This window comes from Olea europaea, chromosome 4 (assembly GCF_002742605.1).
Source record: "Olea europaea var. sylvestris chromosome 4, O_europaea_v1, whole genome shotgun sequence".
Taxonomy (NCBI): Eukaryota; Viridiplantae; Streptophyta; class Magnoliopsida; order Lamiales; family Oleaceae; genus Olea; species Olea europaea.
This window is the reverse complement of record NC_036240.1, coordinates 10,446,902-10,469,222: the sequence shown is the minus strand read 5'-3', so window position 1 is coordinate 10,469,222 and position 22,321 is coordinate 10,446,902. Positions and strand designations below refer to the sequence as shown.

The 22,321-nt window shown below is 35.3% G+C and overlaps 1 protein-coding gene across 1 annotated transcript; it reads right to left on the bottom strand.

The window, feature by feature from the left end:
* Positions 1–2,056: 2,056 nt before the first annotated feature.
* Positions 2,057–3,692, bottom strand: LOC111393609 (crocetin glucosyltransferase, chloroplastic-like). The gene has a single exon (XM_023019222.1). It carries the CDS (start codon positions 3,614–3,616, stop codon positions 2,213–2,215), a length of 1,404 nt encoding a protein of 467 aa, XP_022874990.1. The 5' UTR covers positions 3,617–3,692; the 3' UTR covers positions 2,057–2,212.
* Between the last annotated feature and the right edge of the window lie 18,629 nt (positions 3,693–22,321).

The following is a 22,321-nucleotide window of genomic DNA, read 5'->3' as shown; positions in this document are numbered from 1 at the left end:
ACAGAGTCCAAATACAAGCTTTTCCAATTCATGCTTGACTACGATAAAGTTTTTATTTATTATTATTATTATTATTATTATTATTATTATTATTATTATTATTATTATTATCATCGCTTTGAGATTTAAGTAAAAAAATAAGAAACAAAAAATAAAATACAAATTATCGAAGGTGAACATATTTATTTCACGAAACGTCCCTCGCAACTATGAAATGCTTGGAGTCACAGTCAATTACGCAACCTATTTTGCGATCAATATACTGTCATTAATTCTTTGATCCTTTAGTAATAATTTCTTAAGTCTCGTTAATGGAGATTGAAATCAATTTTTGGATAAATTTTGATAAAAATTAATAAAATATGTGATCAAAAAATTGTGAATCTCATATAATAGAAAGTAATCATTGATTTGAATCAAATAAAATATTGGACTCACAATCATTTACTCAATCAATTTACTTGCCTCGACAGTATTGTCGAAGAAGATCATAACACTGATGAACATCTCACACTTTTCCTTGTTGAACAAGCAAGCAAAATGCAATTTATTAAAACACTTGTTTATTGGCTACTTCAAATTTTAGATTCCCCTAAAGATAGCATTTTATGGCCGACGTATATCCTTTTCAAATAATGTGTGATTATAAGCCCTTTGCAGCTTATAAGCTCAGCCAAACATGTATCACTTTCGATCTCACCAAATGATAGCACAAACACAAAACAAAATAGTACAAGATACGCGAAAATATTTTTTCTTCTTGTTTTTTTTTTTAAAGAAATAAAACAAGAAATATTTAAAAACGTGTTATAGAATATCTTTATTTAGTATTATAAATTACATATTTAATATTTGAAAAAATATTCAACACTAATTCAAACTTTAATAAGTTATTAAATTTTTGTCGTATAAAAATCAAAGCCGGCAACAAAATTATGTTTTAATTCAAGTCCTCAATGAAGTTAATGTTAGTTTAGTTTTAGTTAAGATAGTCTCAATTTTATTAAAGTTAGCCTTGACTTAGTAATTAAACTGACTATATATTTTTGGAATGTATTGGACTGGACCACGAGAAATTAATTTATGAAATTGACAACATAAGTTTAATTTCACTTGACTATTGTACGGACTATCTCAATCTTGAATAGGTAATGAAATTTGATTACCAACTTAAAGTTCTTTGAAGTATCAATGAGTGAAATTAAATTGCTAATCAATATCACGATGCTTCAGGAATTTAAGTGCAATAATTGGAGAACATATATTCGCAATATGAGATTCGTAATCTATTTAATAGGCACAATCATGACTTCAAAAGATTTTCAAGTGGACAGTTAAATCAGAGCTCAATAATTCAACATTGACTGTTGAATTAATATTGTGATGTGATCACATGAAACTGTCATATAGAAAAATAAAACAAAGGATTTAATGTATATTTAAAATGGGACATTTTGGTCATTTTACTTTGTTCAAAATATTCAACATGATTAAGGGCACTTTTTGTATAACACATTGCAGCATCAGGCCCTGGGAAACAAGTACATAATAAAAAGATAGCAAAATTGACTGACTAATGAAAAAAAATAAAACTTTAGGCCATCTCTAATCATACATCAAAATTTGCACCGTTTTACATCAAATCTTGCACTAAACAGAAATACATCATCAACCCGTTACACCAAAAGTTGCATTAAATGAATATCGTTTAATAATTTTCTTCATTTTTTAATTCTTAATAATTTATTTATCTCGTTAATTATTTATTTATTTTATTATTGCATAAATTATTATACATATAATTATGTTTAGTTAACAAAAATTCTGAACTCATTAATAAATTTGAAAAATGTAGTACAACTAATAGAATACAACAACTAAGAAAATATTAATCATAATACTAAAAATAGTGTAATACATTTCGAATCGCAATATCATAATATTACAAAGTCAAAATAGTATTCACAACTAATTATTATTGATTAAATTATTAAAATTTATTACAAATGCACAGAAAAATAATAATAATGATGATGATGATTAAAATTTATTGTATAACAAATTGAGAAATTTAGAATTAAAATTTTTCGTGCAACACTATTCATTTGCACCATTTTGCACGGTTCAAGGTGATTTGCACCAAAAATTTGGTGCAATTTGGTGAATTATTGTGCAATGGGATGGGGTTGGAGATGCCTAGTAAATTCTTGATTTAACAACCTCCAAGTTCCTCAATAAAAGACTTCAAGTTCTTAGTTGAAGAACCATCCTCTTGCATAGCTTCTCTTGCAGAATTCTTCCATTTCTTAGCATTCTCCCTCAATTCTCGACTTTTTTCTCCGCCGTCCATTACTGTTCCAATGCACCTCTTGATCTCGTCGCTCTCAACGGTGCCATCTTCTCCTGGGCTCACCCTTAGGCCTGTCCTCCAAACATCTTGTATAAGCTTTGCATTGGTCGTTTGATCAGTCCACTGTGGAAATGCCACCATAGGAACACCGCATGCTAAACTCTCCAAAGTCGAATTCCAGCCACAATGAGTCAAAAAACAACCCAATGAAGGGTGTGTTAGGACCTCAAGTTGTGAACACCATGGTACTATTTTCCCTATTTTTTCCAATTCATCCAAACAACTTAGTTTATCATCGTCATTTTCTTCTTCTTGGTTCTCGTTTACACGTATAACCCACAAAAATGGTCGTCCACCCTCGAGCAATCCTTTAGCAATCTCCTCCATCTGAACTTTTGGGAGCTTCGAAAGACTTCCAAATGACACATAAACCACAGAAGATTTTGGCTTCGAGTTCAACCATTGAAGATAATCGTCAGATTTATGAAAAAGATCTCCACCAACGGCCTTATCCAATGGATCTTTTCCATTTAAGAAAGCAGAGGGAATTAAAGGTCCAATCCCGGTTAACTCGTAACCTTCAATCGCCTTAAGTGCATCCGGCTCTAGTGCATCGAAAGTATTCACGAGCACTTTTGGCTTTGTTTCTGCATCCAATGTCTCTAGCTGCTCTTTAAACGTCGGAAGAGCAAATTTATACCGACCGCCTCCACTTGAAGGAAGCATAAATGATGGAAGATCACGTTTAGCTAGAAATGGAAGTCTAGGAAGTTGGATTGCCCACGACGGATCGTCCGAAGAATTATTGATTTCTTCATCGTAGCCATTGAAATAATAGTAGTATATATCCATTACAGTGGCTGGTTGAATCCACAGAAAAGCACTCGGGATGTGGACTTCATGCGCCACCTTTGCAGCCCAGGGGAGTAGGAGGGTGTAAACTAGGCATGTAACTGGGCGTCCTTGCTCGGCACTGGCGAGAATAGTGTCCCTCAGGGTTTCAGAACCGCGGTTTCTAATCTCCGTCATGTAAAGGTCAGGATCATCACTGAGATTGAACCCATCGTCATATCCATCGGAAAAAGCAGCAAAAGTAATGCCATTGGGGATGTCACTGCCGGCTTTGGCCATCCGCCGCTGGGCGTATAAACTTGTTGCGAAGGTGACATCAATGCCATTTCTGAGAAGGGTCTTGGCAAATGTCAGAGATGGATTAATGTGACCTTGTGCCGGAAAAGTTACTAGAATCACATGAGGGCGAACCATTTTCTGTGTAGAGAAGCAAAATTGGTGTATGGGATATTGAAAAGATTGTTATGCAGCACGGAAGTGGAAAATTCTGTGATCTGGAAATGAGTGGATAGCATGGGAACCTTTGGGATGTATATATAGGACGAGGACAGAGACACTGCATGACGTATGGGATGACGAATACTAGAAGCGTTAGGCAATTTGTCTCGTTACTCATAAATAACTGTACTCTGATTGACATGTAAACTTGGAAAATTATAGCATTTAGTTTAGGCTAAATTACGGAATTGAAAATTCTAAGTTGACTTGACTACATATTTCAACAACAAAATTATAAAATTTCAAGATTTAATTCAATAAAATATTAGACATATAAAAAGAATTATAATTTATTGTACAATGTTTTCCGTGACATTTAAAAATCCCACTTTTTTGATAAATAAAATTTTCAAGTAACGTATCGCATTTATGATTTCTCTTCCTTAGACAATAAGAGGGCAAAACTAGATTCGACTTATGTTAATATATGACTAATTATATAGTTTTAGAAAAAAAAAATACTCTCAATTTTCGAACTGAGTAAATTCATTTGTATTTCTTAGTAACGTAAGTTCTTTTCTTAATAAATTAATTTAATTTTTCTATCAAAGTTAGCCCCCGTTTGGCCCCCATTTTCGGAAAATGAAAATGGGTGGAATAATATTTTTTTGAAAAATGAATAGTTGAAAAAGAATGAAAAGTTTTCGATTTACGTGTAATATTATTTTATGGAAGATTGTGTGGTTAAAAATAGGAGAGAAAAAAATAAAATGTAATATAATATAATTTAATGGGGGTCAAACGGAGGCTTATTGTATATGATTAATTTTAACCATTATTTCGTGGAACTTATAATTTTTTATCGTCAATTTTTATCAAAATTATTAAGAATTCAATTTTAATCTCCATAATATTTTGTAGAAAGAAAAATAAAAGATAAAGTTGACGTTTGAGATGACATAAAAGCAGTATAACGTTGGACAGTTTGTCTTGTACGGAGAAGTGATTGGACTGATTGGCATTGTACCGGTAACAGTGATAAATCTAATCTCATGCAGGGCATAGCTGTCAAAAGCATATGTCGTGCAGATAATAATGAAATAGCGGCTGAAAGAGGATTAGTCTCATGCATGGCATAAGAGGTCCAAAAAGTCTTCGAACCTCTTCAATTTTAGTATGAATTGTTGCACGTGTTATAAATAAAATTGAAGAATATCGAAATTGTGAATCGCATATGTTGACCCTTAAAAAAAGTGCCAACAGATGTCGGGGCCACTCATTTTCACGTTGGCAAGTTTTGGCACTTCTTCACGGAATATTCTGTCAAAGAGTCGATGGTTGTTATGAATGTGGGAATTGCCCAATGGTGTAATTGTTCCAACACCAACAATATATCTAAAATGAAAGTTAACAAAACATGATTGGAACAAATAAATACAAGCTACATATGCGCATAATCATACCCTTGATATCAGTTTGCTTAAGTTACGACTATATTTTAGGATAATTGTTCTCGATCGGAACTTACTAAAGTGGACACGAGCAGGCCTCGACATCTATTGGCAAATTTTTAGGGATATATACAAGAAAAAGAGAAAATAAATTGTAAAAAATTGGAGGGGCGGGGTCAAACACACCTCCACAACTCGATGACATCTTAGACATCCTACATTTTTTTATCATATTTTATTGCAATTCACAATCTCATTTTACCTTCAGCTCTTTTTTTTTTTCTTTTCAAAAAATGCATTTTAAAATAGTTTTACGAAGAATAATGTATGGTTAAAAAAAAAAGATTGATTTACGTATAATATTATTTTATTAAAAAAACTTTTGAATGAAATGTGTTCAAATCATTATTAAAAAATATTTTTGATTGAAAATTGGGATCCAACAGGGGCAGTGACTATTATGCCTTGCCGCAGTGATAAATCCAGTCTCATGCATGACATAGCTGTCAAAGTCAGATGTGATGTCGTGCAGAGATCCATGAATCAGCGGCTGAAGAGGATTACTTACATTGATGTTGCTCATGCATGACATAACATGTCTTTAAAAGTCTGCCAACATCTTCAATATTAAAATGAATTCTTGTGCGTGTGATAAATAAAGGTTGAACCCCAACCTTAATAAAATAAAATTGAAGAAAAAGAGATAAAATAAATCGTGAAGAAAAATAAAATTGAGGAAAAAAAGATAAAATAAATCGTGAAAAATTAGTGGAGGGGTGTCTAACACACCGCACCCTCCACAAGTCGATGACATGTTAGACATCCTACATTTTTTTCGTATCATATAAACATTTTTGAATGATATGACACATTTTTTATTACAATTCACAAACTCATTGGAGATGTTTTAACATTGCCATGTGATTTTTTTTAGAAGTGCGTAAATAAAAATATTGTAAAGAAATTCAGTTTGAATAGTAGTGGCCCAATTCGCATACAACATATAGCTAGTGACAACATTCCTATTGATAAGCCTTCCAAGTGCATTGTTAACCACTCTGCCTCAAAACAATGCTCCTCAACAAAATGTCCTTTTGAGTTGGGATAAGACTACAATGAGTTATTTGTTGATCCACGACAGTAGATAGTAAGGTGGACAAACACTTACTCTTAGGGGCAGAGCCGGAAATTTTGTTCAGTGCGGGCAAAATTTAAATTTAATTAAGGTCAAATTGTTTGGTCCTTCGTGGGAATATAATCGAACAATGTCGAGTCATGCCACCAACATAAGCTAGCATATATGAATAGTAAGGCAATACATTTGAGGAGTGGTAATAGAAGTAAAACATTACAAAATACTTCCAGAAAATTCTGGAAAAATGAATTTTATCGCATGAAGTAAAACATTACAAACTACTTCCAGAAAATATTGGAAAATAGGCTTTATACCTCAGGAAGTGAAACAAGAGCAGCTGGTTTACTTACAAGAGATGGAAAGGCTGCTACCTTGGGCGGAGGCCAAAAGTCCAACTCGACTACCATTACCATCAAAAACTTCAGCTCCATTTACAACAATTTGGTCATCTTTCTCACTATCCATCACTTCTCCCTTTTCCAATTGGGCCTGTAATCAACTTCAAATCAGTATTAATGTAATACAAATTGCACAAGGATATATGCTTTAGCAATAGTGCAAGTAGCTACATTTGCCTCATCTGGTTTATCTTCTTCCAAGACTTTGAAAGCTAGGGCGAAGTCCAAAAGTCCAGTGCGGGCATTTGCCCACACTGGACTATGAATGGCTCTGCCCCTGCTTACTCTAGCTTTTAAGGGATATCTATCTACGAACTCCTCGATGAATCGAACCAAGGTAGAGATTGGAGTTCGTACTTAATTAATAAGAACGAAATTAATGTTGAGTCAACAATCAAATAGATGGATACCACCAAGCGAGATCGAGACTAACAACTTGTGTAGGTTTCCAAATCTGTGCTTCTTCTTTTTCTTTGGACGAAATTGATTGGATTTATGCGCTTAGTTGATCTAACACTCTTGTTTCATATGGCTAATTTGATGTAGTGATTTCATTTCGTTGTTTATAGAAGAATACGAAGGAAAGTAAAATGTCTTACCGAATGATAATATCTAAGCCATAAATTGGACTATTTGTTAGTGATTTTGATAAATTATAGCTTAAGTATGTTTAATTATATTTATTAGGTTGAACTCAATGCAAATTGGAGGAATTGGATGAAAGGCAAGAAAAGGGTAAAAAGCGATATAAATTCAAAGTTTGGGAACCAAAGTGTAAATATTTAGTAGTTGATTCAAACCATACAATGATGATTGAAGATCACATATGATCAATTGAATGCAATTTGGAGGTCAAAGAAGTGAGATACAGTTGAATTTTTTTTTTTCACAAATCAATTTTCAGTCAAAGAAGTTATGTTTCGAATTTTTAGCCACAATTTAAGACCCATTTTTCGGATAGTAAACGTTCAAATCGGAAAATTCTATTCTAGAATAATTATAGTCCTTTGAGTTAGCTTTTTGACATACTTTGAATCATCTCAATCGAATATCGAAAGAGAAACTTATGACCAAAACACCCAAAACTACTCAGGGACGACACAGCTTAAAGTGGTGCGCGAGGGCCAATTCTGGGCCCAAACAGCGAGCTTCCGTTTTGACCTAAAATTGTTATAGAAATCAAATTTAACCTACTATTTAATCTACAAGGGATGGCTAGAATGGGGGAGCACATTATTATATATATTTTCATCACAAGAAAAAGGCTAACATGAGATTCTAAATCGATTAACACTAGAAATTGAAGATTCAAAGTCTAGGTCGAAGAATAACAAAGAAAAAATTTGATTTTTTCACTTTCCAATCATTGCTTTCAATTCCAGATGATTTTTTTCGAGTCTTTTTGTGTGATTTATTAAATAACATGTTGGACTAATTTTTTTTTTATATATTGGATGAGATGAACCCTATTGTTTATTTATTTAAAATTTAAGACTAATATGTGCGTTTAAAAAAGAAAAATATGTATTATAGCTTTATTGATTGTCAAAAATGTAGGAACAAAACTAGATTACAAATCAAGAATTGAAATAGAAAGCGATAGGCGGAGTCGAAAACCAATACAATCATCCATAATTTGACAAAAATCTAACTTTTATTACTTTCTTATATCAAATTAGAATAATCACAAAATCAAATTCTCTTTTGTTTACATAATTTGAATTCTATACATAATTATAAAACTTGAATTAAAGTTATTTCCTGTGGGACGATACTTTTAACTCACTAAATTTATTACTTGTTGACGATCCGACACGCTTACGAGTTTTGCACGAACAACTAACTCGTCAATCCTTGTTGGACGTTGTCAAGAAAATGGGCAGAGTCCAAATACAAGCTTTTCAAATTCATTTTTAAAGTCAAACCTATACGTATTTGAAATTAAAGGAAGGAAAATATGAAGAATACCTTAGCTTCTACGTAAGGTTCCAAATTCTTTGTATTTTTTTATTTTTATTTTTTGCTATTGCACGAAATTTTTGCCAAAGGGGGTTTTAACGAGGTAGATATAGTGAAATTAACCATTCAAATGGAAGTTTCTTAAACTAAAGAACCATGCTATATTGAATGAAAAATGGTTGACATGCTACCTGATCGAAACCTACAATGGTGAGACCCACTTTTTTTGGGACATTTTTATTCATGCGGGACCCACATATCATGTGAGAGGATGTCAATCGTTCTCTCAAAAAAAATCTGGCAAACCAACAATATTCTAAATTAAATACTATTTGTCAATGACTATTGTATCCATACAATCCTTACTATACCCTATAAATTTAGGGTTTTAATTCCCAATAAAACATTTTTGACTTTCTTTATTTTCCTCTACATATTCTTATGTTCTCTTAGCTACATGACACACACATAATTTCTGTATTTACATATAATATCTTAATTAGAAAAATGACCCCAAGTTGGATCTCGTGCTCCAATAAAGATTTTTTTTTTTTTTTGGGAGATTTAAGTGAAAAAAATAAATAAATAAAAGTAGAAATTATCATACGTGTGAACATATTTATTTGACCAAACCTCCCTCACAGCTAGGAAATGCATGGAGTCACAGTCAATTAGGCATCCTATTTTACGATCAATATATTGTCATTAATTCTTTGGTCGTTCTGTGATAATTTCTTAAGTCTCGTTTAATGAAAATTAAAGTCAAATTTTTGGATAATTTTAATAAAATTTGATGAAATATGCGTTGAAAAATTGTGAATCGTGTGATAAAAACTATTGATTTGAGTCACAATCATTTACGCAAGCAGTTTACTTGCCTCGACGATATTGTCGAGGAAGATCATAAAATTGATTAACATCTCAGTCCAAGGACCCCACACTTTTCATTGTCGAACATTGTCGAGGAAGATCATAAAATTGATGAACATCTCAGTCCAAGGACCCCACACTTTTCATTGTCGAACACGCAAGCAAAATGCAATCTATGAACGCTTGTTTATTGGCTGCTTCAAATTTTTGATTGCCCTAAAGATAGAATTATATGGCCGACATATATCCTTTTCAAATAAAGTGATTATAAGCACTTTGCAACTTATAAGGTCAGCGAAATGAACGCACAACGAAATGGTACAAGATACGCGAAAACATTATTTTTGTCAACAAGAAATATGTAAAAATGTGTTATAGAATATCTTTATTTATTATTATAAATTCTATATCTAATATTCAAAAAATATTCAACATTAATTCAAATTTTAATAAGATATTAATTTTTTGTCGTATAATGACTAAAGCCAGCAACAAAATTATTAATTGAAGTCCTCGATGTAGTTAATGTTAGTTTAGTATTTGTCTTTTGTGTAACTTTATTTGTACTCGTGACATTTTGAAATAAAAATGTTAATTTAATGTTCAATAATATTTTTTTTTATCAATTTGAGCTTACATTTTTTCATTGATTGACTTGATATTATAAATCGAGTGTTTAAGTTGTTAAGCATAGAAAGGTTTGATTTATGAGTGGATCTAAAATTTATTGTCCACAATCGGTAATTAAAGACGAACACCTTATGTTTGATAAGATAGTCTCAATTTTATTAAAGTTAATCTTGACTTCGGTAATAAAATTGATTGTACATTTTTAAATGTATTAGACTGGACCACGTGAAATTAATTTATGTAATTGACAACATAAATTTAATTTTCACTTGACTATTGTATGAAATATCTTAATCCTAAGCAAGTAATGAACTTTGATTATTAACTTAAAGTTCTTTGAAGTATCAATAAGTGAGATTAAATTGCTAATCAACACTGCGGGGCTTTAGGAATTTAAGTGCAACAATTGGAGAACATATATTCACAATATGGGATTCGTAACCTATTTAATAGGTACAATCATGACCTCAAGAGGTTTTCAAATTGATAGTTAAATCTGAGCTCATTAATTCAACATTGACTATTGAATTAATATTGTGATGTGATCATATGAAACTATCATATAGAAAAATAAGATTGAGGATTTAATGTAAATTTGGAAAATGACATTTTGGTTTTACCTTGTTCCAAATATTCAACATAATTTACAAGAGGAATAGAACAATATGTCAGAAGATGTAATTATTATAGCTCCAGTAATTTCAGTTAAGTTAAAAGTGTAATCTCATTCTTTTAGTGGAATAGAACGACATATAAATTATTTAGATCGATCAAGAGTTGACAAGGTCAAGATTAATTTATTGAAGCGTGATTTAATTGGGTCTGTTTGGTCCCTTTAGTGGCTTCAAAATAAGAACTAAAATAAATTATAAGAGTTAAAATTTATTATTATTAACTGTAGAAAGATAAATTAATTAAATTGAAACATGTCTAACATTTGCCATGCATGTGCCATTTAAGATATGGAAAACTTCAATTTGGATGAGTATTAAAATAGTCATATCTATTTAGGATATTTATCCAGTCAAAAGAAAGAATTCTTTTGGGAATGTGATACCTCCTAAACAAATACATATTATAAAGACACTTACGTTAAGGTTTAGTTAATTGAAATCATTCTTGTGTCACTACAAGAAAAAAGGCTTTTTGCAACATGCAAAATGTAACATTCACCAATTGCTTGTTGCTATAACATTTCCCAAGTATATGTTGCTATTAGTTGACTAAATTGAGTTTTGACAACATTTTTATAAGGAATGTTACTAATACACCCTTTTGTAACGTTCACAATCCGTTGTCATTGAATTTCTTTAAGCAACATGCAATGTGCATTGCTCTTAATGTTTTAGTAACGTGCGATACGCGTTTCCATTTTTCAGTTTTACCAACAAGCAATGCGAGTTGCCATTAGATGTTTTAGCAATGCGCTCTTGAGTGTTGCCATTAATTTTTTCGCAACGTTCATTGCACGTTGTCGTAAAGTATTTTAATAAAGCTCTTAGAACATTGTCATTAATCTCTTAGCAATGTGTATTGAATGTTTCTGATATTTGGACCCGTTCCAACCTGGTTCTATTGTACTTTTCCCGACTATATTCTCACGCACAAACCCATTCCATCCTTTCTCTTCTCACTCAAGCGTGAACCCTAGAAAATTTCTTTTGTTGAACTCTCTTTTCACACACAAATTTTCACTAATTTGTCTTGCATATAAACCTACTCCCTCATTTCTCTTCTCATGCACGAATTCGGCCTCCATTTTCGAGCCACCCAAAGCTATAAATATTTTCTAGACAAATTTTCAATATTACTTGCAGATCCACTTTTTCATTGATGCTTAAGAGCTTCGAGAGTAATTGGGTGTTCCTGTTTCTTTCCAACAATGACAAAAATTATAGGGACACTAGGCTTTCACTCTCGATCAGTTGACGCTATATTCGGTTGTCTTAACGTTGGAATGTTTGTTAGTTTAATCGAATCTTTTCTTCAATTTTATTTGTTCTCGTCTTGGGACGGTGCTACTTTTTTAATCGGTAGTGCTAGATTTTATTTTTTGTGGCATGGCGAGGAGTATCATCGGAAAACCTTGAAGATTTTGAAGGCTGCTAACAAGAGCTCTAAGAAGCTCTTTTATGTATGTATTTTGATTTTTTTAGAAATCTTCAATATCATTTGGCTGGAAATTGCTTTCTCACGATTTTGTAGGAAAACATTTTTAATATCTTTCTTCTATTGTGATGTTGCTAGCATATAAGATTTACTTTACCAAGTATTGTTGAAACTTGAACAGAACTGAAATTCAGACAGAGAATAAAATGAACTTTTTTCCCTTGACAAATCTTGTCAATATTCTTCCAGTTTCTGTGTTATCATGCTTTAGGATGAAACATAACATGAAATGAAATTTATGTCAACATGCTTGGCCTGTTTGCGAGAAACTGGATTGGCGCTTGAAAAGATGGCGCTCTTGTCACATAGGAAGAGGGGCCGCTGTGGAATTGAAACTTTGAGGTCGCCAAGAAGATGCGTGAGCCAAAGGAGTTTGATAGCAGTGAGAGCTAAAGCACGATGGTCAAAGTCACAACTGGAGCAAGAAACGGGAGGTTATTTCTTAGCACTCCAAAAAATCAAGTTGCCTCCAAGATAAATGGAGTAAGCAGATGCAGAACGACGGGTATCGAGGCAGCCTGCCCAATCTGCATCTGAGTAAGTAATTGAAGTACCAGGAGCAGCAAATGGACAAAAGCTAAGGCCAAAGTACAGCGTACCTTTAACATAGAGAAGAATGCGCTTGATAGCAAGAAAGTGGTCTTTAGTCGGGGAGTGGAGAAATTGACTGACATAGTTAACAGCATGAGCAATATTCGAACGGTTGATGGACAGATATTGGAGAGCACCGACAAAAGATTTACAAAGAGTAGGACCCGGGAACAAAGGACCATGAGGAGACGGGTTTTGGGATACAACCATGGGGTATGAATAGGTTTGCTGTCAAGTAGTTGGGCTTGTGTGAGAATGTCTCTTGCATATTTCAACTGACTGATAAAAAGGTGTCTGAGGTGGTAGTAGCTTTAAGAACAAGGAAGTAACTGAGAGTTCCCAAATCTTTAGTAGCAAACTCAAAATTAAGTTTCCAAGTAAAACTGGCAAGGAAAGATAAGTTGTTGCCTGTAATAATGATGTCATCAACATAGAGAAGCAGATAGATTATGTAAGAGTGCTTATGAAAAATGAATAATGATGTGTATGCACGACTGCAATAAAAACCAAGTTGAATTAGAAAGGAGCTGAGGCGCTGAAACCAGGTACATGGAGTTTGCTTTTGACTGTAGAGAGCTTTCTGCAACTGACAGACATGATTAGGAAAGTGTGGGTCAATATATCGAGGGGGTTGCTCCATATAAACATGTTCAATGAGATGGCCATTTAGGAACTCATTTTTTACATCAAGTTGACGAAGCGGCCATTTGTTGGTCACAACAAGAGAGAGAATAACACGGACCGTGATAGCCTCGATGACATGGATAAAAGTGTCAGTATAGTCAAGACTAGACAAGTTTTGAGATGCTCGATAGATCCATCAGGCAAATATTTAGTTCGAAACACCCATTTGGAACCCACAATGTTGGTGTTGGTAGGGTGAGGAACCAAAATCTATGTATGAATATTTTGCGGGGCTTGGACTTCTCCATCTATGGGAGCGAGCCAGGCAGGATTTTTAGCAGCAGATTTGAATCCTTTAGGTTTAGTAGATTCAAGAAGAGCAGAAAGAAGGCCAGAGGAACCCCCAAGGCCGAGATACGTCAATTAACGTGTTTTGAATATGCCGGCCTTGGCTCATGTGAGTGTAGGATAAGAACCCAATGGAATAGCTGCAATAGGAATGTGATCAACGATAGGTGACTCAATGATAGGCTCAGGAAGAACAAATCTGAAATCCAAGTGTGACAGAGATAGACATGTTTTAGTTGCCTGCAGAGACTCATCCACTGGATTAGTACAAATAATACAAAGAGTGGATCCAGATTGAGTAATATGTTGAAAGTGTGGGAACGAAACTTGGTTCCAGAAATTGTGAGATTTGGAGAGAGGATATGGATTAGGCTTGTGAATATTGAGGAAGGCAAAGTTGTTTTCATAAAATTGTGCAAGATGGGTGATACAGAATCTGGAGGTTTAGGGTTAAGTCAACGAAAACCTTTTATAAGATGAATTATAACCCAAAAAAATACAATGAATGCTACGAGGAGAGAACTTGTTAATCATGTAATCACATAAAAAAGGATAAACACGACAATCAAATGGATGAAAATTTTTATAATCGGGAGAGAAACTATATAAAAGCTCAAAAGGTGACTTACCACTAAGAAGAGGTGTGGACAAACAGTTGATGACATAAGCCGCAATGCTAAAAGCGTTAACCCAAAAATGAATAGGAAGATGAGAATGGAAAAGGAGGGCCAAACCTATTTCATTTGCATGACGGTGTTTTCATTTGGCATGACCACTTTGTGTGGGTATATAAGGACAAGAGAGTTGATGATGAATACCTGAGGTACTAAGATGTGCTTTAAAACTGTTGCTAGTAAATTCTGCACCACCGTTACTTTGAAAATTTTTTATATGAGTGGAATGTTGATTTTCCACAAATTTTTGAAATTGAATAAAGGTATTCAAGAAGCCATATTTCAATTTTAATGGATAAAGCCAAGTGAAGCGAGAATAATATCAATAAATAAAACATAGTATACGAAACTCAAATTTGACTTTACAGGAGATGGGCCCCATAGATTGCAATGAATAAGTTCTAGTACCTTTGAAGATTGATGTTCATTATGAAAATAGGGCAAATGATGACTCTTTGCCATTTAACATGTACTTCATAATGCGGGGGATGGCAATAAAGAAGTAAGATGAAGCTATCTTTTTTTATTCAGAAAAGAAATAACAGAATGATTCACATGTGCAAGGTGATCATGCCAAAAATCATATGAAGCACAAAGAGATTTATTTTTTAGGACAGAAGAAAATCCAAATTTCCTCATTCTAGCACATATAAGCCACCATTTTGTTTACCGATTGCCATCATTCTTCCTGTTTGACGATTCTGAACACTGAAAAAATTATTAGCGAATGTAATAGATAATGGAAAGTCATTTGTTAATTTATTAATGGACAAAAGATTTTTAATGATTTGAGGAATGAACAAAACATCTAACAGTTTAAAATTAGGAGAATGGGAAAGTTTACTAGTATCGATAATTAGTAGGGATGCATCATTTTCGACAATAACACAATCCTTACTCGTATAAGAAGTGGAACGATCCAAGAGGGCTTGGACTGGAGTCATATAGGTCGAAGGCCCAGTGTCTAAAAACCAATCCGATGCCTTATTTTCAAAAAGATAACGAGAAGAATTGAGGGCTTCTGCAAGTTGAGCCTTAGGAGTATTACTGATAAGTGTGTTTTTGCATACTTACATAATACCTAAATAAGCTTAAATATTGATTAAATGAGCGAATTTCTACTCATAAATATGCAATTATTGTTTATGTAAGTTAAAATAACCCAAAAAAATAGAACAAGGCAAAAAGAAGGAGAAAATGGCCAGAATTTCTGCAAAATTGTAAATTGGAGACCAAAGTGCACATAAGGACCCGAGTTGCAAATTATGAAGGACGTGATTAAAATGGAATTCAAAAATTAAGGACAAAATTGGATGTAATCAAAGTTGGAAGGCTAGGCTTGTAATTTTTTGGGGACCAAACTGAAGAGAAAGAAAAAGAAGACTAAGGCACACGCCTAAGCCTAAAGCTAAGGTGCACACCTTAACCCTAATTTTGGGTAACTGAGAACAGCCAAAGGGCTAAGACGCGCACCTCATTTTGTACTAGGTGTGTGCCTTAGTTTTAAAAGAAGGATCTGCGCTCACATTTTTAATTCTTTGGGGCCTCTTGTTCCAATTTGGCTAGAACGGTTTTCACACTTTTGAAACATCATTTTCACCCTATTCTATGATTCTTCTTCATTTTTTTCTTTTCTTTGTTTTTCCTTTTCTCTTTCATTTTTCTTGGATTTTGGAAAGCAACAAAGTGCACAGGGAGAATACATCAAGGAAAGTGGAGAAATATTTGGGGAACTCGAGATTAATCTATGGAAATCTTCAAGAATCCAATAAAAAAAGGGGGGTTTCACTTTTATCTTGAATTTACTCCATTATTTCCCTCCATATTTAATGTATTGTGTAAAATATTCTCATTTTTATCATTTATATAATATGGGCTAATTTATTGTGTTAGGATTTATGGTATTAGTTTAACCTAACTTTTAATTAATTTTAATATTTGCTCGTTAATGTTGAATTATTTATTTTCATATGTTTTTGCTATTTTTATTATTGTATTTTCATTTATGTGGCCAATGAATGATTATATTTAGTGATTTATGACATTCGAGAGAAGATTATACATTTCAGACCAAATAGCAAAAACCCTAGGTTTGTGTAGGGGATAGAGATATACTCCTATCCCTAGGTGACCCATTTAGTTATTTTCTTTAAAAATTTAATGTGGTTGTTTGGTTTTAATCGACATATATATATGGTAGGTTAAACCAATCAATTATGGTTAATTTCACTCGAGAAAGGAAATTGACTAAAACTGGAAGATCGGGTCTAAAATCGTCAATTAGTAATTTGTTAATTGACTTGTGAAGAAATTAACTAGGGGACGGTTAAATGAAATCATGATTCCCAACCACGCTTTCCTCTAAAATTCCCAAGATTTTTATATTTTCTTAATTTGTAGATTTTTATTTTATTCCAAAATTGTAAATTTATTGTGTATTTCTTTTTATTGTTAGAATTAAGTTAATTAAAGTTGTGTAATCGAAAGTATACATTCCTCGGGTGATCTACAACTCAAATACAAAATGTCCACTTTATTATTTAAATACGACTCATGCACTTGCGGTATGCACTTTTAGCGAACAATAACCAAGGCGTTCATACCGTTGCTAGCACTGGTCCACATAGTGACCCTCTGCGAGATAGATTTAGCAATGCGGGGCTCGTCTGTCGGAGAAATGTCCCTGTCCTCATCGATGACTGCCAGTCCGATTGTGTTGGTTGCAAGAAAAAGAGCTTTGCAGATTAAGCTTCACAGGGTTAAGATTTGTGGTTGTGAACGCTGCATGGGATGGTATAGCCGGCTCCAGGGATTTTTGAAAGAGCTCAAAGCTCTCTGCCTTTGGCCTAAGATCTAGAAAACATGGCAAAGGGGTGAGGGCCATTTGGGCCGTGGAGAAGCTCGAGAATTTTGAGCTGAGACCTCGAAGGAACCAGTGCACTTTGTCGGTGCCATCAATGAGTTGTCCGATTGTATGGTTGATCGTAGAGGGCCTTGAAGGCATAGGCGTACTCCAAAACAGATCTGGTGCCTCACTTCAACAGTTGCAAATCATCCTTGAGACGAATTTCACGTGCTTTGGAGTGGTGGCTGAAGGGGTTCTATAAGGCAACCTACACTTTATGTGAAGTGGAGAGTCCCACAACTTCCGCCATGACCTCTTCAGTGGAGAAGGTCAATAGAAGGCTGAGAAGGTGTTGATCGGTTTGTTTCCATACCACATGTTCGATATTTGGTGTCTAAAAATTTTCAGGGACAAAACGGGATGGGGTTTCTCCAGTTCCATCCATATAGCCGATTAGTTATTGGCTCTCTAAAAGGGGAAGCAAGTGGCTCTTCCATAAGAGATAGTTGGAAGAGGATAGTTTGATTTTGTAACCATGTGAATGAGGGTATTGAAAGGGAGAAGATTGGAGGAGGGTTCAGAGCCATGGGAAGGAAGACAGGATCGTGTAAGGGAGTTTAATCCGTAGAGGGCTCTGATACCAAGAGAGTGTTGAGAAAACCACCACACTTTTTAGTGGTGAGTTGATTTCATATTTATATCCATATTTGCATAATCGTATTGGTATGATTACAATAGAATGGAAATAATACAATTGAATGGAAAGAATTAAGCAAACAAGATGGAGGCTACTTATGGGTCAAATGAGAATACAAATGGGAAGTCTTGAATTAAGGTAGAGGACCATTGGCATGATCCTCGACATTTTTCTTCCTTGGAGAATGTCTTTCATTATCTTAGTCCTCCAATACACTACTTTTTGATATGGAACTTTCTATGTGGCCCTGATCTTTTTTTTAGCGGTATATGAAATAATGTATGTTAATGCATAGACATTGTTTGTTCTTTTACATAATAACATTTGTAGGTATTTCCTAGTGTAAGTATTTGTCTCTTGGTTTTTACGATAAATGAGTTATTTTGGAGGTTTTTTTATTTAATTTAATTTTTATTTTTTTTCGCAATTTATTTTGAAGGGAATTTTAGCACTTCTTTTTTCTACCCAAAAAGCACTTTTTTCCACAGAGAATGTTCTTCCATTCTAGGCTATGATGCTAGATACCGTGGTACCCAAGTTCCTTGTTGTTAATAAGACAAAGAATGATATAAAACTTAAGGTAGAAGATGAGGTTATTCTAATGCCCGATCAAGGCCAAGTAGCATTCTCTGAAGTTTTTCCAACCAACTTTGCTGAATTCTCACATTTTAAATGCTCCTAGCCTTAAACATAATCATATTATTAGACTTATGTTTTCTTGTTTTGGTTTCCTTTGTTTTATAACATGGCAAAGGATTGAGCATAATAGTGTTATTACTTTATAAAAGTTTGTGAATAACATTGAAAAAGTTAAAGAGCAGCCATGTACCTAGTTCAATAGAAATGTTCCATCCTTATAATGCTTAAATAATGATAGAAACTCTCCCACATACTCATTTACCACTTAATTTGTCAGGATATAGTTTTCTGACAATTTCATGCATATATTGAGAATGAGATACATGTTAGTACCTCACGTTTCATATTTTTCTTGTATAATTCAACACTTAATTTGACCAAAAATTGAAAGCTATCATTTTCAACGTTTATATTTTTCAGGGTACTTAACATTCAATGGAAATTTTCTTAGCAGACATTTAGCTCTATAGTTTCATGAATTCACTCTATGTTTATTGAAATGGTGGTGGAATAATGCCTTCGGATTTGCCTGGCGGTCTTTAGCGTTTCTGCTGCTCTGATGGACGAGTGTAACCTGAAAAGTGAGGGTGGGGCTTTCTCCCCCGTTTTACCTCCGCTGTGAAAATCAGTAGGCGCGTTAGGAGAAAATAAGTTTGGAATTCAGAAGGTTAAAAAATGTGCAATCAAATCATACATGTTGCCCTTAGGAGGTATTTATTGACGTCGGAAGCTGAACAGGAGCCGGGTGGTTGTAGTGCCACGTGTCCCACATTGGCCTTCCAATTATCCCCACATTCGGAGTGGGAAGTTTTAACTACCCCGGGAGGTTGTGCTCGTGGTGACCGCCATGTAACCTTATTAATTGATCAGAGATTTTGAGACTAAGTATTGAGATGACCTTATAAGTAATCACATCCAGGTCGTTGGTCTTGCATAGAGGTAGAGCACCCCAGGGGGTCGACGGTCTCTTGTAGAGGTAGAGCATCCAAGAGGGGTCGACGGTCTCGCATCAGTGTGTCACGATTTACATTGCCTATCTCTAGAAGTGGTCTCCTATGTCAACTGATATCATTAGCCCCTACTCCCTGTCGATATATATTTTTTTTCGACAGAGGAGTAGCAACTTCCTTTATATGGATTTTCCTTCTTTTTCTCTTTTTTTTTTTATAAATTAACTCGAACGAACAAGTCGAGTAGTACGATTTGGTCAGAACAGTTATTTCACTGTATATTTTGGCACCCAACCAATGGCCACGATCTTGGAGGGAATTTTCCCCCCAAAAATTTTGAATCCATTTTGCCTATAAAAGGGGGTGGTCCCTTACAAGTGAGCTATTCTTTTTTTTCTACATCTTAGTGTCTCCTCTCTTCCAAGATTTCCTCTCCTCCAAGGTAACTCTCTCATCTTTCTTCTTCTTGATTTTTTGCAAAATCATGTACAAAACTATCATTTTTTCTTCTTCCGACGAAAGTAACGATGGGGGCCGATCGACGCCAGAAAAAATTCGGCCAGCTGGTCAGACGATCAGTCCGGCTTGTCGATCGACTAGTCGGCTTGTCGATCATCCAGCCCTCCGTTGCGCATCCAAGCGGGCGTCGGAGGTTCGACCGATGAAGTCCTTCGGCTTCTCTTCCTTCGTCCGATGGGTTTCCATTTGAGTCTGATAGCCAAACCCTTTTAGTTGATTCTCAAGCCTTTATTTCAAATTTCCCCAAGGGACATGTTGGCTTCACCAAGTCTCCAAATTAAAACTTAGAAATCGAGTGAGATCCGGCTGGCGAGATCGTCCCCCTTGAAATTCCAAAAAATTTTAGCCTTTATAATTCCCCGCTTAAGTTAGAGAAATGGCTTGCTAGGTATGATCGGGTCGACGATTACATCTATAGAGCCCTCGGGCCCAAAGAGAGGCTCCCCGGGTCTGACCCCCGCGAGATAGCGATGTATAAGGACATCATGGATGGTGGTTTTCGGCTACCCATCCATCCCTTCTTTGTGTCGATTTTCAATGAGTTTCATCTTACTCATAGTCAAATAAACCCCAATGCTTGGAGAAAAACACTCTACTTCTTGTATGTTAGTCTTAGGAGGTGAATTCCGCTTTTCATAGACCTCTTTAGGTGTGTCTTTGAGAGGCATGCATTAGCTCAGTGCAATGCATTCATCTTTTTTTCCGCTAGGGTTCCTTTGTTATTTCCTAAGTTCAGGAATTCGAATAGTGGTTGTAAATCTCGATTTTTCTTTGCTCGGCCTTCAGCAGGTCGGTTTCCTTTCAATACCAATTGGCGGCACCCTCAAATTTGCCTTTTCAATAGTCAAGTAGATGCTTCCTCTACTCTAAAAGCTCAAATTCAACAGTTGGTTAATATACTCTCTCTCGCACCTGATTTAGGATCGGTCCTAACCAAGAGAAACATGTTGATAGTGGGGCTGAGTCGTCCTACTGGTAGGCTGCTTACATCGATTTTTATTATTTTTTACTTGAACATATTTCTTATTTGTACCTTTTGGGACTAATCTATTTGGGTACGTGCATACAGATATGGACTTTGATTTGGACGAGTTGTTGAAGACCCTGTTGGGAGGTGACGAGGGTCTCTCTCCCATTGACGGTAAACTCTTGAGCTTCCCTTCTTTGTTTCGTGTTCTTACACTCTTTTGTTTTGCTAGCCTGACGAGCCTTACCTTGCATGTACAGGGATGAAATTTGACCTGGAGGGGACCATGGACTCCATGCCCGAGCAAGGGCATGGAAGTAACCTTGAGCCATGTCTCGCCCCCTGAAAGAGGAAAAAGATGGTTGCCCAAGTGGGAAGGTCTCAGATAGCAGAAAAGACTCCCCAGCCCTCAGATGAGCCTATCGAGGTTGCTCCTACTCCTAGGCCGAACTCTTCCAGTCGTATGCGGGGGAGCGTGAGAATTCACTTCCTAATTTCAGGTTTCCTCCCACCTGGGGTTATCGGGAGATGGAGGTGCTTAAGTCTTTAGTGACACCCGCACGGACCAGGTCGATTGCAGGACGTAGCGCAGACGATATTGAGAGGGCTACGGCGGTCTATCTCCAGAGGGTACGCTTATAATTCTATATATATGTACATACATTTTTTTATGCATGGTTATACCACTCGACTCTTATATTGTCTTCTCATCCTTTACGTGGTGGCCCTTCAGATCAAGCACGCCGAATCGAGTCGTCGTCAGGCCTTAGAGCTGAAGACTCTTGCAGAGGAAAAGAAAAAGGAGGCTCATCACTACAAGAAGAAGATATCTTCTTTGAAGAAATCTCTTGTGGCGTCGGAGGTTCGAACCCGCAAGCAGGAGACAGAGAACGACAATTTGCGGTCTGAGTTGGCTCGTGCTCAGGAGGAGGCGGTCGAGAGGTATAAGGCCTCTGTTGGGTACACTAGGGACTTGGAGGCGTCTGTTGAGTAGTACAAGTCATCATCTGATTATGCCGAGGCTTTGCGTTCGTACGGGGGGAAGGCGATGGCAGCGTCCATCAAACTGACCAAGGAGTGGATATCGACCGAGCACCCTTCCATTAACCCCTCAGGTTTTGACAAGTTCCTTGCACAATGCAAGGGGAAGGAGAGTGGGGTGCAGTCATCTAGGTCACTTGGTCTTTCGTCGTGGGGTGGCAGTGGTGGTGTTTC